Here is a 27090-nt window from a genome sequence, read left to right as displayed (position 1 = left end):
CCCTCCTCTTCTCTGTGAAAGTGCCAACAGCACTGCCGAGTGCTGCCTTCACCACAGAAATGCTTCCTCTGCTCTGGACCCATCCAGTTCCCCTCCTCCCTAAGGATATTCTGCTTGTTCCACTTGCCACACCGTCAGTTTTCCACTGTGGTCCAGGCAGCATGGCACAAGCTGGCTCAGCAGGTGTGTGAGCCTGCTCTCCTCCAGACTGAGCTGGATCAGGGTGGCCATCAGACCCAGTAACCCCTTCCCACACCCTGCGGGAATCCAGAGGTCGGTGGACAGGGATGGAGATGTGAATGGAGGTGCAGATGGTCAAGAAGACCATGGAGGCAAGGCTGAAGGCTCTGAGTTGTTGATAGGATTTGATGCTCTTGGCTTTTGTGTACCAAATGGGAAAGCTGGAAAAGTGGGAGCCAAGGGTCAGGGTAGGGATCAGAGACTGGGATCTAAGCAACCTCGGCATCACCTCATGGACCTGCATTTCCTGCTGTGTTTCTCTGGCACCAGAAATTAAGATATAAGTGCATGAAAGAGCCACGAGGGATGGATCCAGCAAGGAGTCAGCCCAGAGCTTGGATGAGATCAGGCACCAGCTCCCCTGTCCGTTCCCTACCTAAAACTGGATGTTTTTCATATCCCTGGATTATCCGGATGGGGAATTAATTCCCTTCCAGAGATGACAACATGCTGGAGAAAGGGACCTTTGCAGGTGTTCTAACCAAGGTTAAACCTGCACCAACAGCAAAGCAAGTTGGCTTGGAAACCTGAGAAATCACCTTTCCTGGGGTACACTGGGCTGTCTGGGCTATGTGGGATGGGGAAATTTATGACTTCCCAAGAGGAAGCATCCAGCTCCTCACAGAAAAAATTGATTGACCAGACAATGTCTTTTAAGAGCATGGATGTGCCATGGAAAGTGTCTGCGTGGGGTAAGAGCCAACACCCAACACCAGCAGCATCCTCCTGGGACCTCCCACTGGTGGCTGGGGGGTCCTGCCCTGAGCACATTTCGGGATAGGACAAGAGCACTGTGTTTTAGCTGAGGGTATCACTGGGGTCTGTACCTGATCAGCAGCACTTTCATCATCGGTGATGTCAAAAAGAATCGCACGGGCTCCACGCTCCCCTGCCAGCTTTGCCTGTCCAAAACAACAGAAGCTTCAGTGGACATTTTGTACTATACCCTGTGTCCACACCTGCCATTGGATCCATGTCTGCCTCCTGGGCTCTTCCCAGGAGAAAGAAGCACCTGTTTGGACCGAGGAAATCATTCCTACCTCAGTTCCTGACTTGTGTTGGGCTGCAGTGCCATAGCCCTGCAGCTCACGGGTGGTTTCTTCCTAAAGTTGTGGAGGTGAACTACTTGGTGGCATTGCAGTCACAGCAACACACAAACCTAACCATTCCCCAGCTGTCCGCGTGCCAGCCCTTGTTTCAGAGCTGTATTTACTGGGGAGGGATGTGCAGTCCCATTAGCCCTGCTGAACTCCACAGACAGCAGAAATTCCCACAGGTCACCTGGCAGCACCAGGGCTGTCAGGGGGCCTGACTGCCACTCACGCTCCCTAGCTCCTCCTGCTCATCAGGGAGAAGCTCAGGTGGAGCCAGCTGCAGGTCTGCTCTAGGATTAGCAGTTCCATGGCTTTCCCGGAGGGAAGGGACAGCTCAGAGACCCATCCAGCCGAGCACACAAGCCACCCTGCTGAGGTAACAGCCAGGAGCTCGCGGGTCACCCACCTCCACCCAGGCAGCCCCTGGAGCCCTCCGGGCAGGCAGAGGCAGCCCCGGGAGATGGAAGCTGGGCTGGGCTGGGCTGGGCCGGTAGCCCAGGTGGAGCCCTTTGATCTGTGCGTCCCGAGCAAACAGGGGCAGCGCTGCCAGGGCCGGCTGGGCCGTGGGGCACTGCCCGCTCCCAGGCCCGGGGCCTGCCAGGCCGAGGGATGCGGCACTCCCGGCACGGCCGAGGGGCACCAGCTCCGTCCCTGCTCCCGGGCACCTCGGCGAGGAGCAGTGGGGACCTGGGTCTAGGTACAGGCATGGGAATGGAGCTGCAGGTGGTTGGCAACAGGCAGAGGTGGAGGCTCTGGTCTGCTGATTTAAAACTCATGGGGAAGCTGGAAAAGTGGAATCAAGGCTCGGGACAGGGATCAGAGACTGGGGTCCTGCCTAGGATCAAAGGAACCCAGTGTTTGCCAGCACTTTCAGGGGAAGAGGACTTTCAGGGAGTGAATTCCATCCAATAGTCAGGCTTTGATGAACAACAAACAGCTCTACAATGATTTTATCCTGCTAAAGACACTGACTATGGAGCAATGAACAACTGAGACTGGACAAATGACTTTTCCCAACATCTTTCTGAGTCTTGTTGCAAAGGACACAACTTCTGGTATTGGGAATGGCTGGAGCTGTGCCAGGAAGGTTTAGGGTGGATCTCAGGGAAAGGTTCTTCCTCCAGAGGGTGCTGGGCACTGCCCAGGCTCCCCAGGGAATGGGCACAGCCCCGAGGCTGCCAGAGCTCCAGGGATGCCCAGGGTGGGATTGTTGGGGTGTCTGTGCAGGGCCAGGGCCTGGACTAGACGATCCTTAGGGCTCCTTTCCAACTCAAGATATTCTGCAATTCTGTTCAAGCCTTTCACAATTTGCTTGATACAGTAATTTTCTCAGTGTTAGCTGTGTTTGCACTGTATCTCTTCAGCCACATGGCACAGCCGAGCTCCCTCTTTTAGGACTGAAACAATTCTGGTGCAAATAGATATTTACAGGATGATTTTGGAGGTCTCAGCAGTCCTTATTACCAGAGAATTGGACCACTGACCTCAGCTTTTGGCACAGGAAGTGCTGCTTCACTGAGGTGCCTGATCCAAAGACCTCTGAGATCTCCCAGGGCACGAACTGTTAACAAGTCATGACCCACCACTAGTTCAGCTGGTCTGATAACCAGGCTTGCAATCACTGGTTCACTCAGAAATAAAAAAAAATAAAAACCCCAAAAATTTACAAATTATGATCAGAAAGAACAATAAATCACTTTGAATTGATTCCAGAGGTCCTTCCCATGCCTTCCCCTCCTCTAATGCTTTCCCTGCTGGTTTTAGCTTTGGAAGCGGAAGCAGTGACAGGATTTAGGAAGCAGGGAAGTGCCTCAGGTGGCTGGTGGAGTTCTCCTCATGCTGGGCTGGCCAGGGCTGTCCGTGTGCAGGGCTTGGCTGGGTGACAGCTGAAGCAGAGGTTGTGATAACACCCTGCACATGGCTATTTTTATCATCATTGATACAGCCCTGCAATTCCACATGCAAAGCTCTGCCCCAAGACACACTTGCCAAGAAAAAAAGGTTCCATCTCCACTCAGCACCAGCCACATTCCCAGCTACACTCCAACTCCAGAGGAAGAGTACGGTCCTGGGATTTTGAGGAAGAGCTCTCAGCATCCCTGCCCATGGCAGCAGCTTAGGATGCAATGATCTTTTAAGGTCCCTTCCAGTCCCAACCATTTTGTGATTATCTGTACGATGTTAGAGGAAGGGAGCTTGACAGAGGCTTCAGGAGGTTGGAGAAGCAGACAGGGAGGAATTGCAGGGGGTGGAGGATCCATGATAAAGGCAGGGCCCAGGGATGTCACCAGCTTAAGGAGCATCTGCTCTATTTCATGGCTAAACTACTCCTGCTAGTGGGAGAACTGTAAACCTCCCTTGGTGAGATTTTAGAGCAGGAACACCTGCAGGACTGCAAGTACTGTCAGGTACAGCTGGATATCAAAATCCAGTGCTGGATCTGGCTCTGGTAACAGAGTAGTGATGACTGATGGCCAGTGATCTCAGTCTAGCAGGTGAACTGAGGGTTTGTTTGCTTTGGGGAGTTTAGGAATCCTGGAGAAGGGATCCAGGTGGATGAGCAGAGTGCAGCAATGCTCCATGTCTTGTCCCCTTCCTCAGCTGATCCTTGGACTCAGTAACACACTGGTACTTCCAGTGCTCTGATCAGAGTCTCAAAGATGCAGGACAAAACTAGTGAAAACAGAATCTCATCATCCCAGAATGGTTTGGGCTGCATGAGACCTCAAAGCTCATCTCATTCCACCCCCTGTTACAGCCAGGGACACTTTCCACTAGACCAGATTGCTCCAAGCTCCATCCAACATGGCCCAAGTTTTGAAACCTTTTAAAGTTCTGAACTGGAAGATGAGCCTTTGCAGCTGCTTCGTCCTCTTGTTCACGGTCCTCCACAGCAGCTGCACTGACCAAACATCCTGGGGCATCCTGGCACCACCGTCATGTCACGGTCACGTCACCTGCCCGGCCCTTTTCCTCGTGTCTGTCACAAGCTGCCCAGGCAGGCCCAGGCCATTTTCCAGGTGTGGGGGGACTGACACCAGGTTGGCAACTCCATCACACTGGCTCATGCCAACATCTGGCACCAGCTCCTGAGCAGCAGCATCCCAAATTTGGGCTGGGCAACCCAGGAAGGGACAGGTACTGCTGCCTGTCTGCCTGTACAACCAGGGGGAACCAGCCCTGGGATGGCAAATCCACCATGGCATTACACCCCTTTCCTTACCTTTGATGTCAAATCCTCCATGAAAAAACCCTGCTGTGCAGGAGAAAACACTGGATACAAGTTTTGCCTGCCTTCTTCAGCTGAGTTGCAGGGAACATGGAAAAGGACCCTGTCCCCATACCCACCATATCACCACCAGCAGGAAGATGGCAACAGGGTGAAATCACCGGAAGGCAATCCAGGTAAAGGCAAGAAGAACTGAACAAGGGGGTTTTCATGTTTGTACAACACTTGCACAAGCATGAAAATACCCAACATTTGGTAGAGCGACAATCAAAAGAAAAAGCCAATGTCATCCTTATCCATGCAACTTAATCAGAATCACAAAGATTTTAAGGCTTAAAATGACCCTTGTTCCTATGTGACTTCCTTATTACCAGAGAATTGGACCACTGACCTCAGCTTTTGGCACAGGAAGTGCTGTTTCACTGAGGTGTCTGATCCAAAGACCTCTGAGATCTCCCAGGGCACGAACTGTTCACAAGTCATGACCCACCACTAGTTCAGCTGGTCTGCATTTATCTCACTGCTCAGCACTGAGTCTTCCCATGCCTCATCCAGTGAAGTATTGCAGCATTATTTTTGGCAACAGAGCCACAGAAGATGTTTTCTGTGTCCATGTTTTCCCACAGGCCAGAGAACACAGAGAAACACAAATCACACAGACCAGGAAGCAATGTGAGGCTGTAAAACAGGAGGGGAACAAGGCTACTGGGCAGCAAAGAGTGTGGGACGTTGGGTAAGGTCTGACCATCCCAGAGCTGCCAGGCTAGGGGGAATTATACACCTTTTACAGAGTCAGGCAGCCCAAAAGGCCAAGGGATGGGTATTTGGGATGGCTGGCACAGCATCTCTCCCAAAGGATCCCCTCTGCCTAGGACTGCTTCTGCCAAGGACTTTGCCCTGTCCTTGTCCTTTTCTCTACTTCCCAACAGCTCTTTCCTACCTTGCTGCCTCCTCCTCCCCTTGTCTCTGCTGCAGCTGCACCACAGGTGTCACTTCCCAGGCTGATGCCATTTCAGGCATTTTTGCACTTACCTTGTTGGCCAGGGACAGGCAGGGGTTGGGATCCCGATCCGGCTGTTCCAGCTTGACGATGGTGATGAATCCCGATTCCGTGTGTTCATCCTCGCTAGTGTTGCACAGGGATAGTGGGTGGGACTGCAGGACAAAAGCAAGAGGAAACTGATCCTGGGGCTCAGCACTGCAAAGGGGGCTCAAACCCACCCTGCAAACCCTCTGGACCTGCCCAGAGGTGTAGGACGCCCTGTTGCTGGGTGTCACCATAACACTGTTACATCCCGTGGCCCTGCCCAAGCCAGAGGCTTTGAATGACACAAAAGAACAGTCATTGCCCAAGCTGGGCGTCATCCCAGCCACTCCAACTACCACCCAGAGCCTGGCTGGACTCTGGAGCTGGAGACCACAAGTTCTATGGCCTCCAGCTGCGCCCCACTGACCCCCCCTGCCACTGGGCTTCCCAGGAAGGTGGCTGGCAGACAATCCCTTCAATCCCAGCGTTATACCCATTAGAAAAGTGACAGGAATGCTTCTGGCAGTCATGGGGAGGCTTTTTGCTGCCTGTGCAGTGATACAACTCAGCACCAATCCCACATCCATGAGCACCCAGCACTGCAGAGTTGGGAGGCACCACAAAGCCGTGGAGCTGCTTTTGGTAGCACCAAGTCTTGGGCATCAAAACAAAAACAGGTCTAACAAAACCATGAAAGTAAGTTAAAATTATCAAATCCTAGGATGATAGCATGGAGACCAACTAGTTCCAGTGCCTAGTGCAAATGTTTGTGGTTGTGAATTTGTATCCAACTTCTAATCATGTCTGGAACTGCTTAAAACAAAGTAAAAGCAAAGGATTTCAGTGATATTTGAAATATTTTAAAGTAAAAGTTTGTATCCTTTTGTCAAAACACTGGTCTAGTGGAAGGTGTCCCTGCCCATAGCAGTCGGGACAACTGGATGATCTTTAAGGTCCCTTCCAACCCAAACCATTATGGGATGCTACAACTTAGACTTCAGACTACAGGACATCAGATAGAGCGCAATTGTACCAAGCCAAGCACCGCAAACTCTAGAAACCCAGGTTTTCAGGGAAGCAATGGGATCTGTTATGGCTTGGAGCAGTCAGGGAAGCTCCCAAAAAGCCTCTGGCCCCTTGGAGCACTGACAGCTGCTGCCTTCACCGACACCGACATGGCATCCAAGCGCCCGTGATCCCGCTGGATTCACCCAGAACATCGCTTTGTGCTCTGCTTGTCTGGCTGGGAGCCTGGGTTAAGATGTGATCATGGCTTTGGGTTAATACGTGCTTGTCACAGCCTCAGAAAAACACCAAATAGGAAATGCAGAGTGCGTCTCAGGATAGCTCCAACAGCTCAGAGGCACCCCACCCAAGCCTTCCCCGTGCCGCTCCTGGAGGCTGGGGGAGCTGGGAAGGACCTTGGAGCTGTGTCTGATGCCGGCTGTGACACCCACGGGGCAGTGACAGTCCTGTGTGCTGAGCTCAGAGCAGCCTCTCAGTGACCAGGATTGCTGGGCCTGGTCCCATCATTAGGCGAGGGGCCCTGGCACAGGGTGCCCAGAGAAGCTGTGGCTGCCCCTGGACCCCAGGAAGTGTCCAAGGCCAGGCTGGATGGGGCTTGGAGCAGCCTGGGACAGTGGAAGGTGTCCCTGTCCATGGCAGGGGGTGGAACAAGATTCCAGCATTAAGGTGTGTTCCAACCCAGGCCATTCCATGATTAATGATGAACACCAGGAATATGAGCAATGGGCCAAGCTGCTGCACCTCCAAATGTGCACGGGGAGCATATGGAAAATGCTGGCAGCTGCTCTGAAGCAAGACCCAGATGAAAAATCTGGAGAAGACCTGCTGCTACCTGCACCTGAGACCCTTCCCACGTGAGCAGCTGTCCATGCAGTTGAGGTAGAGTAGTGGACCCTCATTATTCTGTGCTGAGTCCTTCACAGACACTGATCAGGCTGGAGGCTGAGCCCAGGAGCCTTCTCAGCAGCCTGCAATGCCCAGGGGCAGCTCAGGGACATTCCTGGGGTGGGGACACAGGCACCACCTGCCACAGCCACACACTCCACTCGTCTCTGCTCCAGAGACCTCTTCCCTCTCCTCCTCTCAGCTCCTTCTCCTGTTTGTTGCTGTACAGTCAAATCCTCCAGCAGCAGCAAGACATGGCTCTACTTTCTACATCCTTTAACAGCATTTCTTGGCATTCCCACTGTCCCGTCCCTGGTATTACGAGTGAGGGATCCTGGCTGCACACTGTGCTCACAGGACAAGAGCAGACTCAGAAAATAATCTAAGGATGATGTGGAAAAACAAATATTATGAGACTTCTCAGTGCAGAGGACTTATGCCCCAAGCGTGGCTGCAGCTGCAGAGTCAGGATCCCTTGCTCCCTCCTTGGTCTGTGGCTGCAGATGGGCTCCCAGGCAGGGCATCTGCTGGGCACCTCTGCAGCACCAGACTGCCACAGCCACTGAGCCACGCTCCTGACAGACCCTCGTCTGATGGAGGAGACAACAAAATCCCATTGCTGGAGAGAAGGGGTATGTTCACACCCAAAATCAGAGAGGTTTCATACATGCTGCCTAAATCCCACCACACTCCTGTTCCAGCACTGCCCGCTCCCAGGGGCTCCCAGTCAGCAGAGCGACCTCAGGGGTTATTGTGCTCTTCCAGCTAAGGCTCCCTGGTGGAAGACACATTGCTGTTCTGCCAGATCCTTCTCCCAGGATAATCCCTGCCTGGCTCTGTGCTCCTAGGATCCCAGTGGTGAGCTGGGATCAGCTGGCAGGGTTTGGACCCACTCTTGGGTGATTCAGATCTGTAGCTCTGTCCACACCTCAGCCCTGGTAAGACACTGTCAGCCTGTGACCCCTGGATTTGTCACTCCATCTGTCTCTGTCACCACATGCCTCCTCTCACGCCTTTGGAGAAGACACAGAGCTCCTCCTCATCCCTATCTTCTTGATATCACCTTTTTGGTTTCCTGTTTCCTTACCTTATGGCTTCTCTTTATTTTCTACCTTTTCTGTCCACAGTACCACTCCTAAAATACTCAAGTTCACACCAGCATGAATCGCAGGTTGTACTGAGCAGCAGAAACATGGGGATAGGTCCTGGGGAATCAGGCATGAAGAGGGGCACAATTCTCACTTGGAAGCTTCATGTAGAAAACAGGAGGAAAAAAGGTGACCCTGAGAGGTCATCCAGAACACTTTGCTGCCGGAAGGCAGGATCAGCCAGACCTAAAGCATTCCTCTGAGACACTTGCTCAACCTGTTTTCAAGACCTCCAAAAGGGGAGACTCCTCACTCACTCCAGAACTCCCTTCTCCTCCACATCAGAAAGTGTATTGCAATGCCTCACTGGAGTCAGTTTTGCTCCAGCCTGAAGCTATTAATTCTCACTGAATCAACCATGCCTGTGGAAAAGAGATTATTTGTGCTTTTTTTTCCCTCCCCAGTGAGCCTTTAAACATTTCTGTTCTCCTTTCTGTTCACCAAAGAGTCCTGAGGGACAATGGTTGAAAAAGGACTTGGAGAAATTCCTCAGTTTTCTCTGTAAGGGAACTCAAAGCACTTCCCATGCTTTCTTCATGGGGGAGGAATCAAAATTTGATCTGATCTGAAGTGTCAGGAGAAATGGTACAACCAACCCATAGGATTGATATGTAAGCGACAGGAAGAGAACAGGACAGGAGAGTGTTCACCAATGGGCTTGAGAAAAATCCTGGACTGAACTCTTCACTGCATTGACCACAATCCCAGAAAAACTGCAGACAGCAAATACCAAAGTGCATTTGAAGGAGTCAAGAGCAGTGCAGGGAATGGATCCCCGGCAGTTTCCAAGGCCAGGCTTGGAGCAGCCTGAGATGTCCCTGCCCGTGGCAGGGGGTGGGATGAGATGGGCTTTAAGATCCTTTCCAATCCAAACCATTCCACGGTTCTATGATCTTCAGGACTAAAAAGAGAAGAAAGTGGGGCAGCCCTTACAATGAACTCACCAGGACAGTCCCAAAGCAAACTGCATTGTCCAAATATTCGTAAACCACATGGAGAATGAGAGGGACGGTGAAACGACCGAACTCTTCAGTAACACATAAAAATCCAAGTTGGTAAATATTAAAACTGTCTAGCAAAGGATCTCATGCTACTGAGTGATGGAGTGATACAAGATATTAAAAAATGCAAATATGAAAAAATATATCCAGGTATTTTACACAGGGATGAGCTCTAGGTGAGCCTTTAATGAACAGGAAAGAGCTTGGAGTCACTGCGGGGAGTTTTATGGAAACCGTTGTTGAATCACCCCAAGCAGTCAAAAAGCAAACAGGCATTACTGTAAAAAACAAATGAAAAATGAAAATCCACTAGATAAAGCTGCAGTGTGTCAACATCTTGACTGTTACAAGGAGTCCCGCTCACTCCATCTCAAACAGATTTCTGTACAAGTAAGTGATTAAGTGAACAAGAATTCTTCAGCTTACAGGTGGGATATGTTAAAGCTACAGAGACTCATTAAAAATATGAAGAATTCCTGGATCAAAACACCAGGAAAAGCTGTTAAATGCAAAGGTGGGGACTCCAGCCTGGTTGTGGGCACAGCCTGCTGCAGTCAGGGGACTGCAGAGGACTGTCCATTGGGATTTGCCTGTGCTCTGCCCATTTTGGGGCACACATGGGGTTCTGCACTCACCAGGCAGCACCATGGGCTGCACACTCACCTCCCCGCTAGAAGACTTTTGCCATGAGTATTTCATCTAGGAACCAGACTCCTGAATACAGCTGGGATTTGTGGTCAGTGGTGCCAGAGAGCCAGGATAGCATCTGTGCCCAGAACATCAGCAGTGTCAGCTGCTGCCTTATCTGTGGACAGTACTGTGACTTCTGGCTGTGTCCCAGCACCCAGTTCTCCTTCCCCTCCTCTCACCAGTATTCCAGCAGATAGAATCCCATGCAAGACCTTGAGGGAATGCTCACACATGCGGGGCCAGGAGAAGGGTGCAAGGATTTTGTCCAGGACAGCAAGGCCTCCCCTACCACAGCTCATGCCAGGACCATTCTCCATCTCATGCCAGGACCATTCTCCACATGCCACTGGCGCCCCAGCCTCGAGTGGATGAAATGCCTTGTGGAAAGGCTCCTTCACAGATGAGCTACAGCCAAAGTAGCAGTGAGGGGATGAAGGAGCCTAGGGCACCACAACAGCACCGTTGGTGCCACAGAGTGTCTCGGACATTGTCGTGCCACGTCCATGCATCCACGGGCGACACTCACTGCCCACTGCTGGCTTCACCTAGCTGTCATGTCACTGTCACCCAGCATGAGCTTCTGAGGCAGGATATGGATATTCCTGGATTTGTGGATATGGCTCAAGACATCTCTTCCCTGCTGGAATTCTGTCAGTGAGCCTCTGAGCTAAGTAAGGTTTGTATTCCTTTGTAAGCTTCAAAAGGCAAGTGGAAGTGGTATCCTACCACCCTCTCCATCCTTGCTGCCAACACTAGCCTGGCTGTAAGAATTACTGGGCAAGATCCTCTGCTAGATCTATGAGGGGATGGAAACAGGGCACCTGTGGGAAAGAGCAGGGCAGATGTCTCAGCTCTAAAAGCCAGAACTGCACCTGCACAGTGCATCTCCCAGAGGTGTCAGAGCATAGACAGTGTTCCAGCTGCTGGCACCAGGGACACCTCCAGGGACCATGCACAGCTGGGATGGAACAGGCCATGTGCACTTCCCAGTCACTGCAGAATGCTCCTGACAGCAACACTGCCCTGTTGGGATCACCCAGTCACCAGATCCTCCTCTCCCAGCCTGCCCCAAAGCTCAACCTGATAAGAGGCTGGACCAAGGTGGGGACAGGACTCCTCACAGACGAGTGACAGGACAAGAGGAAACAGCTACAGGTTGTGTCCAGGGAGATTCAGGTTGGACATTAGTAAGAATTTCTTCATGTCAGGTATTGGAAGGGACTGCCCAGGAAAGCGGTGGAGTTCCCATCCCTGGAGGTGTCCAAGGAATGGCACTCAGTGCTCTGGGCTGGGTGACAAGGTGGGGATTAGTCACAGTTTGGGCTTGATGCTCTTCAAGGTCTTTTTCAACCTCAGTGATTCCATGACTCCATGAGTAATACTATGTGAATGTCTTTATTGCTGTAAGAAAGGCTCTTCCCAGTTTACCTGAACTCTCCAGCTTGACCCGCTGAACAAAAGCCACTCCCACCCCAAGACCATTCCACTCCACTCACAGACAGCAGCAGCAATGACAGGACACTACCACAGGCACAGGAGATGCTGCCAGGAGGCTGAAACACAGTGACAGCAGAACTGGAAAGTGCTGTGGGACACTGCTAGAAGGACATGGGAGGATGAGGAGGGACAGGGCAGGGAGGTGAAGTGGATTTTAGCCATGAAAAAGATGGAAATGGCTGGCTGGAAAAGAACAGCAGAGTGTTTCAAGAGGCCCAAGGGAAAATTGCCACTTCCATGACTCCTGGGCATGAAGCTCAGCCATCAGGATATGGGGCTTTTTAAATTTACCTGCATAAAGTTTCAAGAGCTGTTATAACAGCAAACACACCTTACCCACATGTGAGTCACAGACAAACACATTCACTGATAACAGATGCATTATTCTTAGAGAGACTCAGGTCCTGCCTCAATGTGTGAACAGCTCAGACAACCATCCAAGTCCCCTGAAGGAATGGCCAGAGGTGGGAGAGGAGACAAAGGACCTACAAGGTGCCAGTGCAATACTGCTGTGCTTGTGCCCTTACTCATGCTCATGAACTTCACTACCTTTGGCCCAAGTCAAGGGTCAGCAGGGCCTGAAGGTTTGATACAACAAATCAAGAAATTACTGTTTTTCTCTCTCCTTTTCATTACAAACTGGTGAGCAATGAAGAGCAGTGCTGAACCCAATAGGGATGTTTATTTGATTACCACATGTGCAGGATTACACAGTTTAGGTGTTCTGGATCTTTCCGTCACTCTCTGCAACTCCCTGAAAGGACTTCAGAGCCAGGTCGGGGTCAGGCCCTGCTCCCAGGGAACAAGGGACAGGACAAGAGGAAATGGCCTTAAACTGTGCCAGGGGAAAGTCAGGTTGGACATCAGGAGGAATTTCTTCCTGGAAAGGGTGGTCAGGCCTTGGAAGGGGCTGCCCAGGGAGATGATGCAGTTCTCATCCTTGGAGGTGCCCAAGGAAGGCCTGGATGTGGCACTGAGTGCTTTGGGCTGGTGACAAGGTGGGGTTCAGGCACAAGCTGGACTTGATGGTGCTGGAGGGCTTTTCCAACCTAAATGACTCCCCATGGGGCTGGAGCTGAATTTTGCTCTCCTGTGGACAGAGAAATCCCACATGAGGAAAGCAAGTGTCACTTCTGTTGGCCCAGGCACCATGAGGATTGTATGGACTGGCAAGGAAACCTCTGGCAAAATTCCATAACAATGTCTGATTAAAAAGTCTCTGTCTGCTCCACACATCCATGTTGGAGTATCAAAGGCAAAGGGAGTCTGGTCAGCCCTGACTCACAGCACTAAATGGAAGTAAAGGCAAGCTGGCCCAAGTCACGGGAGAACAGCTCATGCTCCTCTGCCTCAAGCACTGTGAAGGCAGTCTGGATCCCAAATCCCATGGAGAACATCCAACCCACAGTGACCTGCTCACATCAAATACCTTGGAGGGCCCAGCCTGTCCCCACTCTGGAGGCATCTCCATCCTTGAAGACCCTCTTTGACAAGCCCCTCTGTACTGTGCTGGCAGTGGCTGGGAGGTTAAAGCTGTCCCACAGAACTCACACAAGCCTTGTCCCTCTGCAGCCCTTGGCAAAACCCAAACTGTGCTGGCAGCTCTCTCACCTCTCCAAGCACGGAGGTCACTTGGGAGCAGCTCAGGGGTGGCACAAACACATGAGGACTCCCACAACTGAAACACCTGAGACAGCTCTGACCCTGAAAGCAGTTCTGCAGTGACTGGCCACATACAAGACTCACCTGAGCCCAGATCACTTTACTGCAGCCACTGGGTTACTTTTCCTCAACCACCAGCTTTTTACAATGGGTTTCAAAGTTAAAATGTTGACAACTGATGCCAGAAGGAGCATTCTTGATCCTCCAGAAAGGAGAAAGTGGATGTGGAAGAGCAAAGACTGACAAGAAAATTTCTTTTGGGGCAAATTAAGCAACAACTTCTTCTGAAGCATCACACATCTCCATGAGAGCTGAACTGCTCCTAAAAAGAGACCAAAGAGCTCTCCAGAGGTTGATGTGGACTGGGAAATTCTCTAAAAGTCTTCTGAAGATGAAGCATCGTTGCCTGGTAATGTCAGGACCCTGACATGGCCCTGAACCAGCACTGTAGCCATTTCTGGAGAAACCAGGAATGGTCCAGGCAAGCTTTACCAGTTCACGTTGTTCACCAGTGAAACGTTTGTTAGGATTGCACATGGAGCTGTTCTTGCCAAGGAAATGCCGCAGCCAGGAGATGGGCTTGGAATGGAGGAGTCACCCCAGAGAAAAGCTGCTGGCAGGAGATGGGTTTGGGGTGGAGGAGCCAGCCCTGCTGAACCTTCCTGGTGGCGCCGGGGGGAGCGTTGCCTGATCCCTTCCCCCTCCACCTCGCTGGGCTCCACCACTGAGCCAGGTGCAGAACAAAAGGAAAGTAATGATTTAGTTATTGCTGCAGCGCCGAGGGTTTGAAGGTCAGGCGCGCAGCACCCGCCGCACAGCCGGGCCGTGCTGCAGCCCTGCAGCCAGAGCTGCTCTGCAGGGGCCGGCACTGCGCGGCTCCGGCTCCTGCGCGGGCACATGAAAGGCTTCTCTCTAATGTAATAACTGACGGCCTCTTCAGTGCCGTTTGAACTGTTTACAGACTGAGTTAACGATTACAGGCAATGTGTACCTTGGCTGCTGCCCAAAATTCTTACCCACCCGTCAGATATTATCAAAGAGCCCTTCACTGCTGGTCTGGAGTCCTTCCAAAGCACAGCGCTGAAATGCCGGTGTAGAGGAGGGGCCTTGGGCGCTCCGTCATGAAACCAAAGCTAGAAAGTCACAGATCTGCTCCAGAGAGGTGTCCTGGGATCTGGGCGCCAAGTCACGTAGAGGCACAGGAAGGCCCAAGGGCTCCCTGAAGCCCCCCCGTGCCCAGGGCTGCACGCAGGTGGGCCGCTCCCTGCAGGACATTGGCCATAGCTTTGCTGTGCTGCCTTCCAGTCTTTCATAGAGGAGACCACACAATCCACGAGCTCTGGCTGTCCAGGTTTCCCTCCCTGCATGAGGTCACTGCCATCCATACTCGGTTCTTTACACATAGCCTGGGTGGTTGGGTTAATGCTGGTGGTTACACAGCTTAAAGCGCCTCCTGCCAAAAGCATTTTCAATACCCTCATGCCTAAGAGTGAGCACAAGAACAAACCAGGTGGTGGGAGATTAGATAAAATCACTTCCATTGTTGTTTGTAGATGGAGAAATGCAGGCGTAGGTATAAGGTCTGGCAAGATTTGGGCTCAAAAACAAACTCCAGCTCTCTGGGGAAAATTGCACTAGATCTGGAAATCCCATTGAAATGAAAGGCTGAAATAAAGAACTGGCAAACTGCTCTGATTACAGCTGAGTAACACAGAGCCATATTCAAGCAGCACTGAGGCTGCAAACACTGCTTCCAAGCAGGAAATTCTGCAGCTGCAGAGGAGGGTCTGTTCCACCCACGGTCCTTCATCCACAGCCACCTGGGGAGGCTCAGTGAGTGCAGAAGTTAATCTCTGCACCATGCTCTGCCCTGGAAGGCCCTATCAGAGGTAACTTCCTAAATACAACTAGAAAAAAAATTAAGATTTCCATTTCAGATAATAACATGTCTCATGGCCCATCAGTCTCCCTCACCACCAAACTTTAGCCTGTGAAATGCTATTTAATGTCGTTCATGTGCAGACTGTGCCATTGTGGCTTCAAGGTACCACCAAACCATTGTTTTAAAAAGTGCTGCTTTAGTCCATCCCAGAGTTCCAAACTCCCAGCTACACCAGCAGCAGGAACTGATGCATCCCATGCCTACCGAGAGCCTGCACTGTACTGGTTTGCCATCATCCCAAAGCTTCTGGTACAAAATGCCAGGTGACAAAACTATGAAACTTCAATTAAAATTTTGCTTCTGTGCTCCTAAAACAAGCTATTTTTTCCTGCACAAAAAAAAATGCAAACCCATCTCTTTCACTGGCTGACAAGAGATGGAGTTTCCAAGGGGTGCTTTCCAGAGAAGGGCTGAAGCCTTCACTCCATGCCAGGTCTGTCTTGAAATATGTTTTATATCAGCAGGTCCTGGGCACAAGAACAAAGATTGAACAGCTAAAGGAATAAGTTATTTGCTTTTCACTCTCACTCTGCACTGGCTTCCTGCTGTTTTATTGTTCAGATGTAGTTTTCTGTAGCATGGATGAGCAAGTGGCTGGTGGAGGACATGAGTGTCTCTTGCTGGACATTGTTGTATTCCCAAAAGACAGAAATGGAGATGCAAATACATTTGCTGTGATTTGAGTCAATGAAACTTGCTGGTACAGTGCAGTACATGACAAAAATTGGTTCCTCCTACGCTTACTTGCTAAGACATGAGTTCAGGCCCTCTGGGATCTGCAATTCCCTGGCTGCTATCAATGACATCACTGACATCTAAGGAGCTGCAGGAATGCCGAGAATGCAGCTCCAGGCTCCTGGGGATGCTGAGCTCATCTGCTGCTGCAGGAGGCACCAAAGGTGGGGTGCCTGGGTTGCACTCCTGCCTCACTTCCAACCTACACTCACTGCTCTTCCTGACGCCACACAACAACTGGGCTGGACCAGTTTAAACAGCAGAAGTTAAATTGCTTGAAAATTTCTTTCACTGACATCTTCAGAGGCTGAGCACAAACCAGAATTTCAGCATAGGCCCATGGGATCAGACCCAGAATCCTGCCTGTGACCTGGGCAGGAAATGATGCCCAGGAAGTTCCACCTGAATATGATGTAGAACTTCCTCCCTGGGTAATGCCCAAGCCTTGAATAGGCTGTCCCGGGAGGGGGTGGAAACATTCCAGACCCATCTGGACACAATCCTGTGCCCTGTGCTCTGGGATAACCCTGCTGAGCAGGAAGGTGGGACCAGGTGGCCCCTTCCAGACTGACCATTCTGGGATTCTGGGAATCTGTGACCTATCACAGGCCAACAGAAGCCACTTGGTGCTCCACCTGGGATATCTTCCCAGCATTACTGGAGTTACTGATCTGGGAGTTGTACCCAGAGCCAGCTGGTGAACAGCCTGAAGGATTTAAAAAACACACCTTATTTCCTTTAGCCCGTTTATACTTGTTCCACAACATTCCCTGCAATTGATCTCAACAAAGAATTTCAGAGAAGTCAATAAAATACTCTTTCTTGGACTGAAGATAATTTCACAGGAGACTTCCAAGAGTGAATGCTGTTACCGTCCTTGCTGCATCCTGAGGGACTCCAGCCACTGAAGATCACAGAATCGCAGAATTGTTTGGGTTGGAAGGGACCTTGGAGATCACCTCATTCCACCTCCTACCATGGGCAGGGACACCTTCCACTAGACCAGGTGGCTCCACAGTGTCACAAACATTCAAAGAGCTGAGCTGGCACACTGGAAGGAGATTGAAGCATGAAACTCCTCCCTTAGTTTCAGCCTGCTGGGAGCTCCTGGAGACTCCAGCGTTCATCACCAAAGCGCAAGTCTCCATGTGGAGATTCTTAGGGACAGGGATGACAGAAGTCTTGCCCCAGGACTCAAGAGACTGAGGCCAAAAATGTGGATAAATTTCCATTTTCAGGCATCTCTGCTGTCGTGTCCAGAGCAGCACAGAGCAGTGAACACAGGATGAAGGACAAACAGGGCAGAAAGTGAAATAACTTCCCTGTTCAACAGAGTGAGATCCACTGGATGCTCTACCCACTGCCTTCATTCAAGGGTCCCAGTAATTTGATCAAATATTCCTTTGAAATGACTGAGCTAAACCAGCTGTTTTACTCCAAGGAATGGGAAGGGAGCCACTCACAGCCCATTTGTTTGGGGCAGTGAAAGGAGATGAGCTGTGACATTGCCTCCACTGGAGCATCCAGCCCTTGCCATCCTGGATCTCTGCAAGAGGGGACAGAGGAGGATGAGTGCTGGGATAACGAGGACATCTGGAGCCACAGTACATCAGACTAAAGAATTTCAGAAAGGAGAAAGTCCTCCTGGTTACTGGAGGGAAGTCTCCTGCTCTCATCCCTGGTTCCTGCAGAGGAGACGTGATGGATGGAGTCTCCATTGGCACCTGCCAATTCTGCTTTTTTCTTAACAATGACACTGGCCCCTGCCAAACAAAGACCACTGGGAGAGTCAAGCACTGCCTGAAGCTTCTGCTTTGGCTGCCCAGCACTGAAACTCTACTTTGTGTAAAATGAGCCATGAACACCTTGATTCCACTCATGCAGACTCTAGTTCCTGGGCTCCACTGCCTTCTCTCCTGGTTCTGCAGGGTGGAGGTGGTTGTTGCAATCACAGATTCTCCCTCTCTGTCTGCTGCTTTTCATCTTGTGGTGCTCCCACTCCCAAGGCAGGATGCCTGAGGCAGGTTTACTGCACAGCCATGCTGGAAGCACAGGGAAGAGCTTCTTGGTGTAGTACCTCACCCCTCTATGCCATAAAACCTCCATACTCTTGCCCTGATGGCCTGGGAAAATGGCAGGTGCCCATCTCCCAGGGAAGCAGTTTGTTGTGCTGGATCCCATGTCCAGAGCCATGCCAGGTCCACACAATGTGGATTTGCAGCTCTCTGCAGAGAGCACACTCTGTACAGCTGTGCCTTGCTGGCACCACGGAGAACCTGCTGGTGTCTGCTCACGACTGCAAACTGCAAGGGACAATCCTGCGTTACAGCTCAGTTGATTTCTCCACTGGTCCAATGCAGTTACTTTTCCCACCAATATTCCCTAAAGTCACACTGAACAATGTGCATTTTCACTGCCCAGTACACTGAGCCCTTGGTTCCCTCATGCAACTGGCATCCCTGTCACAGGAGAAGGACAAAAAGCCATTGTAGCCAAAACCTTAAGAGTCCCAATGGTTTCTGTGGTATTCAGATTCAGTGCAGCACTTGAGAACACAGGGATAAATCATTAACAAGTCATTATTGTTCACAGGTATTTTTGGCAGGAAACCACTGAGGTCAACTTGGACAAACTACTGTGGGGTAGTGGGGGTGGCATTCTTCCTGCAGCAGCATTGAAATCCTCCTCTAATACCAAAAAATAGGCTAGAAGTGACCTTCCTTGCTGAATCTAATCCAGACAGAGAGCGTCACAGTCCCTCCTTCCCACTCTTCTTGGCCTGAGCTCTCTCCCAGCTCTGTGATCAATCCCTCACTGCTCGTCACAGCTCCCCTCGCAGCGCGGGCAGCCTGACAGCCCAAACACCACTGCTCATGTACCAACCCTGGGATCTCCCGGCTCCCATCAATCACTTCTGCTACCAGGAGTGGGGAATTCCCAAACACTGCTGCTTCTTCCAGAGATGTGTCCAGGGATGGCTGTTTCTCATGCTTTGGAAACCTACACAGATGCTGCTTCTGTACAAATGTATCAAATCCCCTCATCCCCAGCCAAACTCATCGGCTCAGTGGGCAATGGGCAGATGAATCCATGTGCCATCTGCTCCCAGGCTATCAGCACTGGCAGCAAACGCCGAGAGCCATCTCCATGAAAAATATCCTGGAAGCTGTCCATCCTCACATCTCCCAGTGCCATCAGACACTCCAGCTTCCATGGAAAACTATTCTTTCTTGTTGTCATCCAGTGGGGTCAGTGGCCAGCTGACCACTGACCCCACTGCTATTTAGTTGCTATAAATCAAGTGCCACAGGACACTTCCAGAGCACCATTTTTGGCAATTCCTCCAAATATGGGGATGTGGCCAGTTTAGAATTAAGTAACCAAACAATTTGGATACAAACAGCTTAAAGGCTGTGGTGTGTTGGTCAGTGTGAGCTCCTGCCTGGGAGATACAACACTAATACAGGGCTCCTTTCAAAGTCCTAAAAAATCTTCTAACAGGTGCCACGGATTCAGCTCAGCTGCTCAGGCAGTTTGGGATGGTTCAGTGATGTTTGTTTTTTACTAAGAAAAAGTACTTGCAACTTTGACATTTAAAAATCGCCTTTTGGAAGCACAAAAAAATTTCTTTCCAAACTCACTGGCTTCTGGACACATTCATGGAAGCCAAGAAAACCAGTCAGGTAACCGAGTCCAGCTCCTGAGGCAGCCCATGTTTCCATCTTTCACTAAAAATATTGACTCCACAACTGCAGACCCAGGCAAGGACACTTGTACTGCAAACGGACACAACAGCTACTTTCCAAAAGCCTGAGGCATGGACAGATAATTCAAAACAGTTCTTCTGCCCAGCCTGACCTGAGAAGGTTCACAACAGGGCTGACATCAAGTAGGGTTTAACAGAACTGGTTGTCCCTGGAATGATAACGAACTTCTTTTTTTTTTTTCCAAAGAAAATCCTTCTGAGTTTGACATGGTCGTATTGACTGAGGCACAGCCTGAGCTACAACATTTCAAGGACCTTCATGCCATGGAGCACCCAACAGACTTTAAATCCAGCCAAAAAAGTTGCAGGAGTAGAAGTCTTCTCAGCCTACCATGGCACACACAGGTGATCCCCCAATGCTTTCTTTCCAGGGATTATTCCTTTCCTTTGCTTTGCATTTCGTCCAATTGCTCCCACTCCCAGAGATGCACCCAAGAGTTTCACTGGCTCTGGAGTGTCCCCAGAATTCCTCTACCCCATCCCAGCTGGGCTGTGGCACTGTCTACTGTCCTCTTCTTCACAACCTCCAGCCTCCATTTCCCTGGTCCCTCAAAACCCATTTCATAGCCCAGAACTGGGGATGAACATCAAGTTGATTACAAAACAATTTCTTTTGTTGATAGAAAATTCTTTGCAGGGCGTGAACAGCAGGAGGAAGAAAGGACTCCTCTGAACTGCGAGCTGGCTGGAAACCCCCGGAGGGCAAGAATCCGATCCCTCCTTTGAGGAGCACGGGCCTGTCTGTACAGGCTGCGGGAGCAGGAGAGCTCTGTGTGTGCAGCTCCACCAACACTCACCACCCCTGCCTTGCCTTGCCTTGCTCAGGACCAGCCTCCAGCTCATGCACGGGAAATGGCTCCGCTCCTCCCATTAGCACCCCTGGACAGACCTTGTCCTCCTCACCCCACTAATCCCCTCCTCCAGAGCCAAACCTCTTCCCCATCAACCACCTGCCCCATGTGCTCTTCAGTAGCCCCATCATCCACCCAAACCCAAATCCTTCTCTCCTACTGCTCAGAACCACCCTGCACATCCTTCAGAGCTGCTCTGGAGGAAGAAATCCTTCACGCAACAAATCTTGGCAGGAACAACCATCCACCTATTATTTTACATTTACCAATACCCCACCAAATCCTCTGCCCTGGATGCAGCCATTCTGCAGATGCCATAGTAACACTTTTAAAAAGACATCCTTAGAATGGACACAACATGTCCCTTAGGAGCAAGGAATCTGCTTATCAACACTGAGTTTGAGAAGCCATGTCCACAGATTTTCCAGCCCTAGGAAGAAGAAACATCCTTCCCTAAGCAGCCAGTCCTGCTCTGGATCAGTCCCATCTGCTTCCCAAGAGGACCAAAGTCCTTCAAAGTTCTTTAGATCTAGTAAAATAACAAATACATTAAAAAAAAAAAAAAACACCAACAAAAAAACAACCGCACCCAAACAAAAAACGAGCAACAATGGAGAACGGTTTGAAATCCCCCTGACAGTCTCTGCATTCCAGTTCAGGTAATACCACAGGCCCACCAGCATCTCCAGACTCAGCTGTGCCATCCTGAGCAGTCCAACTGGGACAGATCCATTCCAGCACCATTTGTGTCCCACATCCAGGAAAACCCATGGGTGTGCTGGTTACCCCTCTGTTTCCTTTCTCCCTCTGCTCCCCCACACAGCTTTCACAGCCTCTCATGCAGTGCCTCCACTACTGATATTTATATAAAATATACAAAGGGCTGCTCCCAGTGCTTAGTGCCAGCAACTGAGCAGGGAGAAGGCAAAGTCAGTGGACCTGGGGAAGGAAGCAAGAAGGTGAGACTCCCTATTCCTGCACCTCAGCATTGCCAACGCCTGTGTGCTGCAGTTCCCTTTATCCCACAGAATCCTGGAGCAGACCAGGCTGGAAGGGAGCGCAGAGGGTCCCTGGTGCCAGCTCCCAGCTCAGGCAGGGCCATCCCAGAGCACAGGGCACAGCATTGTGCCCAGAGGGCTCTGCAGGATCCCCGCTGAGGGAGACTCCAGCCCCTCCCTGGGCAGCCTGTTCAGGGCTGGGCAGTGCCCAGGGCAGAAGTTCTGCCTCCTGGGCAGGGGCAGCTCCTGGGCTCCGGCCCTGCCCGTGGCTCTGGTGCCACTGCTGGGCCTGGAGCAGAGCCTGGGCCCTGCTCTGCCCTCCCTGCAGATATCTGAGAAGTTTCAACTGGAGCTTAGAACAGAGAACTACTACCAAAAGAGCAAAAACATTTTGGGAAGCTTCCCTGGAGTGGTGTGGGGCTGCTACCTGGGATCTAAGTCCCTGAAATCAGAGATCAAGACTTCAGGAAATGCTTGAGAAGGGGCTCAGCTCAGGTGGATCCCAGAACACACACTTTCCTTAAAAAGAGAAAGAGCCCCTTGGGTAACTCCTTGCACAACTATGGGGCTGCTACCTGGGATCTCAGCTTCCAAGAGGAGGTGTGAGAAGACTCTTAGAAATGCCTGGTGCATCCTGGAAGATGAGGTTTCCATGAAAGTAGAAAAATAATTTCAGATTACTTCCCTGGAGAAGTCTGGGACTCCTACTGAGGCTATCCAGTGCCTAAATCAGAGACGAAAAGACTCTGGGAGATGGTACCTGGGATATCAGCTGCCTGGAGGAGATATGAAGACTCCAGGAGATGCCTGGGAGGTGTCTCAAGTAGATCCTGGAAGATACAGATTCCACAAAAAGAGAAAAATCATCTCAGCCAGCCTCTCTTCAGCAGTCTGGGGTTGCTGCCTGGGATTTCAGGTCTGCAATCAAGAGATCAAGACTCCAGGAATGTGACCACCGTGTCATCTTTGAATTACAGTGGTAACATGGTCCTCAACAAGGCTGGACAAGAATTTCCACAGCTGCTGTCTGGCTGATTCGGGTGGCAGCCCCTGGCTTGGGGCTCTGCTCATCCCAGTGTCCTCCAGCCCACCCAACCAACACAGACAGCTCTGGCGGGGATTTTTCATTCTCAGCCTTTTCTGCCATTCCCATCCTTTCTGGAAGAAGCACCTGTGCTTGTCCCACCTCCCCTGCCACAGCTACAGATGCCCTGGAACCGTGCAGCTTCCAGCTAACCAGGGTCCTGCTCCAAACCCAGGGTGGGGAGGACACCGGGACGTCTCTCCCTCTCTCCCCATGGCACTGCAGCTGAGAAACTCCTGCTTGATTCTCGCCCTCCTGGCTTTGCTCTAAAGGTCACCTGGCTCCTCCACTGCCACTCACAACCTCCTTGGGCTGTCAGGAAGTGAGGGGTCCAGCAGGGAATGGAAGAGAAAGTCTGCTCAGGGGAGCTCAGCTAAAGTCTGATTAGGACTGTGACGGGAGCTGGGAAGAAAGTGAAGGGTGTGGAAAATAGGGAGGAGAAGAATTGTTTTGGAGGAGAATAGGTCCAGAGCTCAGGGCAGTTTCATTAGAGGAATATTAAGTAAATGAGTCAGAGCTTGTGGTGCCTGAGGCTCGGGAAAGCTGCTGCTGGAGTGAAGGATGGTGAGGGAAGATGAGGATCGTGGCGTGCTGTCTGCGAGCGAGATCCAACCAGGACACAACAAGAGGAAACTTGTTGCCTGCTCAGACTTTGATGAACGTTTGCAGAGATCAAGCACTGCAGATGTTCCATCGCTGCCTCCCTCTGAGCCCAGTTCCAGCTCCAGACCAGGCACTCCAGGGAGCCTTTCCCAATCCACTGCGCTTCCTGAGGCACCGGAGCTCCTGGAGTGCCCTGCTCCAGCAGCACCCCCACACCATGCTGATCCCTTGGGTGTCTATAAAGTAATTTTGCAAGTCAGGTTTTATGTATTCATAGCTGGCATCTGGGGATAAAATTTGTCTCTTAATTCCTGCACTTAAAAAACTGAATATTGCACTAATACCACATGCAAGAATGCTCTGGGTATCAATAATCCCTGCATGTGTTCCAGGCCAGGCTGGATGGGGCTTGGAGCAACCTGGGTAGTGGAACATATCCCTGCCCATGGCAGAGGTTGGAACTGGATCATCTTTAAGGTCCCTCCCAAACCAAACCTTTCTGGTTTGATGAATAAATGTGTATCACGTATGTGTAAATGTATGTGTACATATGCGTGTGTATATATATCTATATGTGTACATATATACAGATATACATCTCTATGTATAAATATATATAAATATTTACCGGTACTGCAAACACAAAACCCAAGCCTGAAGTTAAGATGGGTAAACCAAATTGACTACTTTCAAATTACAAAATTAATTTCATAAGCACCTGGGAAATTCAAGGTAAAGAAGTTAATTCAGATGTTGTTGTGATAACAGAGATACAGGAATAAAACAGTGGGCTGCACTAAAATATATTTAATTGCATGAAACAGTTTCAAAAATCTATAGGTTGAAATTCCACGCCAGTATGGGAAAAAAATACCAAAGCTACCAACTGATGATATCCCCGTGGTAATCCCAGAAACCAGGAAAGGCAAAAGCAAGTGAGAGAGGTAACAAAGGTAGAAAAGCACAATATTAACCACAGAATCCCAGAATCACTGGGATTGGAAAAGATCTTCAAGACCACTGAGTCCAAGCTGTGCCTGATCCCCGCCTTGTCCCCAGCCCAGAGTGTTGAGTGCCATGTTCAGCCCTTCCTTGGACACCTCCAGGGACCGTGACTCCAGACCTCCCTGGGCAGCTCATAATTAATGGGGGACTTCAATCATCTCCATACCAGCAGGGCAAATGTATGGAAGTCTGATCAAAAGACAGGTTTTGGTATCTTTAACAACTTCTTTACAGTAACCTCCAAAGTAAGTGCAATCCTGGATAGTGCATAGGGAGGTTGGGTGAAGACAGATTATTTCTCTAATAATGCCCATTATATATTCAAATCCCCCTATTCACAGGAAAAATAAATAAATAAATTAATAAATAAATAAAACATTCTCAAACACTAGAAGTCTAAGAATAAGAAAGTAGTTGGAAAAAACATTTTAGAAAGCAAATTAAAAGGCAGAATGTTTTTGGGTTATACAGAAAATATTGAAAGACTTCCTGCTGGAGGCTTGGAGTAAATTTACACCATTGAGCCCAAACCCCCAACAGTGAATAATAAAGGAAAGGAGAAGACCTGAAAAAAAGGAAACCTTTGAAAAGTGGAACTTGAGTCCAAAGGATGAGAACAGCAAAGACTAATTCTGGCAAGTTAAGGAGACTGGTCAAAAGAGAAAAACTTGCCAGGGGCTCCCATACAAACAATAAAGTCTTTTTCAACACATTAGAAGCAGGATGTCTATTAGTGAGTCTCTGTGGCCAACAAATAACTCAGGGAATGAAAGAAGCACTCAAAAAATATTTGCAAAAAAAAAACTACATTAATTGTTTGCATCATAGGGCACCACAGAGGAAGTCAGGAAGTTCCCATGCAGAGCATTTCACCATGGTCATAAATTACTCAGGAAAGGGCAAATTAATGAGGTGACAAAATTTGCAGATGAAATAGTTGGTTTTTTTTAGTTATCCAGATCTCAAAATCCCAATTATCCAATCTCCAACTGGTTGGGAAGACTTGCATGAAGGATCTCAGGCTACCCAGTGGATGGTTTATTGAGCAATGCAATACCAACAGCTCCCACCTCCTCCCATGCTCCTGGCCACACATTTCCCACTGCTCACCCCATCCTTGACTCCTCCATGAGCTCATTCAGCTCATGAAAATATTCAGAAAATGAACTCAGCAAGTAAAATTGAGCATTTGCTGCAGTTGTAATGAGTTGGACAGGTTTGGGAAAGGGTCTCACAAGGCCTGGGGTCACAGCAAGTGAGGGATGAGTTATGGCACAGAAAGTAGGCAAGGTTAAAGCAGTAGTTAGGGAAAAAGAAGAGCAAGTCCTCTTCAGAGAGAAGTTGGGATCAGCCCTGTGTGTAACTGCTGCTGAAATGGCTCTGCGTTGGGAGAGGGGAAATTTAGTACCAGTGAGGACAAAGGGATGTGCCTGGGAACAATCATTTGGGCTGTAAAGACAAGGATATAGACTTTAAAATAGCTCATGAAACTCAGGAGAGATCCTGGAATTATTCTGGAACACTTTTTGAAAGCATCACATTGTTGGTGGACACTATATATATCTACTCCTGCCCTACTCAATAAAGCAGATAAAATTAGGAATTTATGGGGAAAAAAGACTGGGAAATGGTGTCCATGGCACAGTTACAGCCCAACAGGCCATTTGGTAATGGTGACTCTATCTCAACATGGGAAAATCTGAAAAAGGGCACAGGTAGCAAAAATGGACAGGTAGCAAAAAGGTGGGAAATTTGTGGGTAAGAGGACCCCAGGATGCTCCACCCAGAAGAGGACGGTACCTTGTAAAGTTGTGAACATTGGAAATGATGCAAATACAGACTAATTATTCACTATTCTTCATAATGCAAAGAGAAAGATGTCGCCTCAAACCAAGGAAAAGGTGCAAAATAAACAAGAATAATTCTTCTTGCAGGCTCAGAGTCACACTCCCTGCTGACAGATGACGTGGAGATATAAAAGATCCAGATAAACCATGGGGCAAGATCCATTCCAGATAACAAACCAAGTATCCTGTCTGTCGTTTCCAGCCTGGATGACCCTGAAGCTCCTGATGCTGGGATTTCAGGAGCATGGACCCACTTTGATATTCTTCTCCTGCTGGGCTTTCTCTCCTGACTCCAAGCACCTGTTGTGTTCACTGTGCCCATGTGTAGCCCACACCTGCTGAGCTGTTTTGCCCCACTTCCCTTTAGAGACAACCCCAGACCCCTTGGGCCCTCGCATGGTTCATCTGCCCTGTGACAGACACCCACACTATGTTCAAGCAGTTGACTCAAGAAGTCCCAGTCCTTCCCAATGACTTTCCACCAAAGAGGTAAAACTCCTCTGCACAGAAAACAACCTTTTGGAGAGGTTAAGTCTAACAGCAGGGACTGGATTCCCTGGCGAAAGAAGCACCATCTCAGACCTTATTTTTCACTTCTAGGTAAATCTTTTTCTTACTTCTAAGTAAAGGCACCTTTGGATTAATGTTCTCCAGTAAAAGTAAGAAAACTGTTATTTTAAAACCAGCAAAGCAAGTCTCTTGCCTGTACAAAAATCCTGACCCTAAGGAGATGAGGATAGAACAACTTATGGAAGCAGGG

The 27090-nt window shown here is 49.9% G+C and overlaps 1 protein-coding gene and 1 long non-coding RNA gene across 3 annotated transcripts in view; one reads left to right on the top strand and one right to left on the bottom strand.

The window, feature by feature from the left end:
- Positions 1–27090, bottom strand: part of RNF43 (ring finger protein 43) — a 59789-nt gene that overhangs the window by 13409 nt on the left and 19290 nt on the right. For both annotated transcript variants that reach the window (XR_010349271.1, XM_064394457.1), the window contains 2 exons: positions 5596–5718; positions 1068–1142 (listed from right to left, as the gene is read on the bottom strand). Coding sequence is in view for 1 of the 2 variants with exons in the window: in XM_064394457.1 (XP_064250527.1) it covers positions 1068–1142; positions 5596–5718 (198 nt within the window). In the remaining variant the exon portion in view is untranslated. The remainder of the gene's footprint in view (positions 1–1067; positions 1143–5595; positions 5719–27090) is intronic.
- On the top strand, positions 1513–21852 carry LOC135283549 (uncharacterized). Its single transcript, XR_010349272.1, has 3 exons — positions 1513–1710; positions 20130–20287; positions 20580–21852. It is a non-coding gene; the product is annotated as an uncharacterized LOC135283549 (long non-coding RNA).

This window comes from Passer domesticus, chromosome 19, assembly GCF_036417665.1.
Source record: "Passer domesticus isolate bPasDom1 chromosome 19, bPasDom1.hap1, whole genome shotgun sequence".
Taxonomy (NCBI): Eukaryota; Metazoa; Chordata; class Aves; order Passeriformes; family Passeridae; genus Passer; species Passer domesticus.
This window is presented reverse-complemented; position numbering and strand designations above follow the sequence as displayed.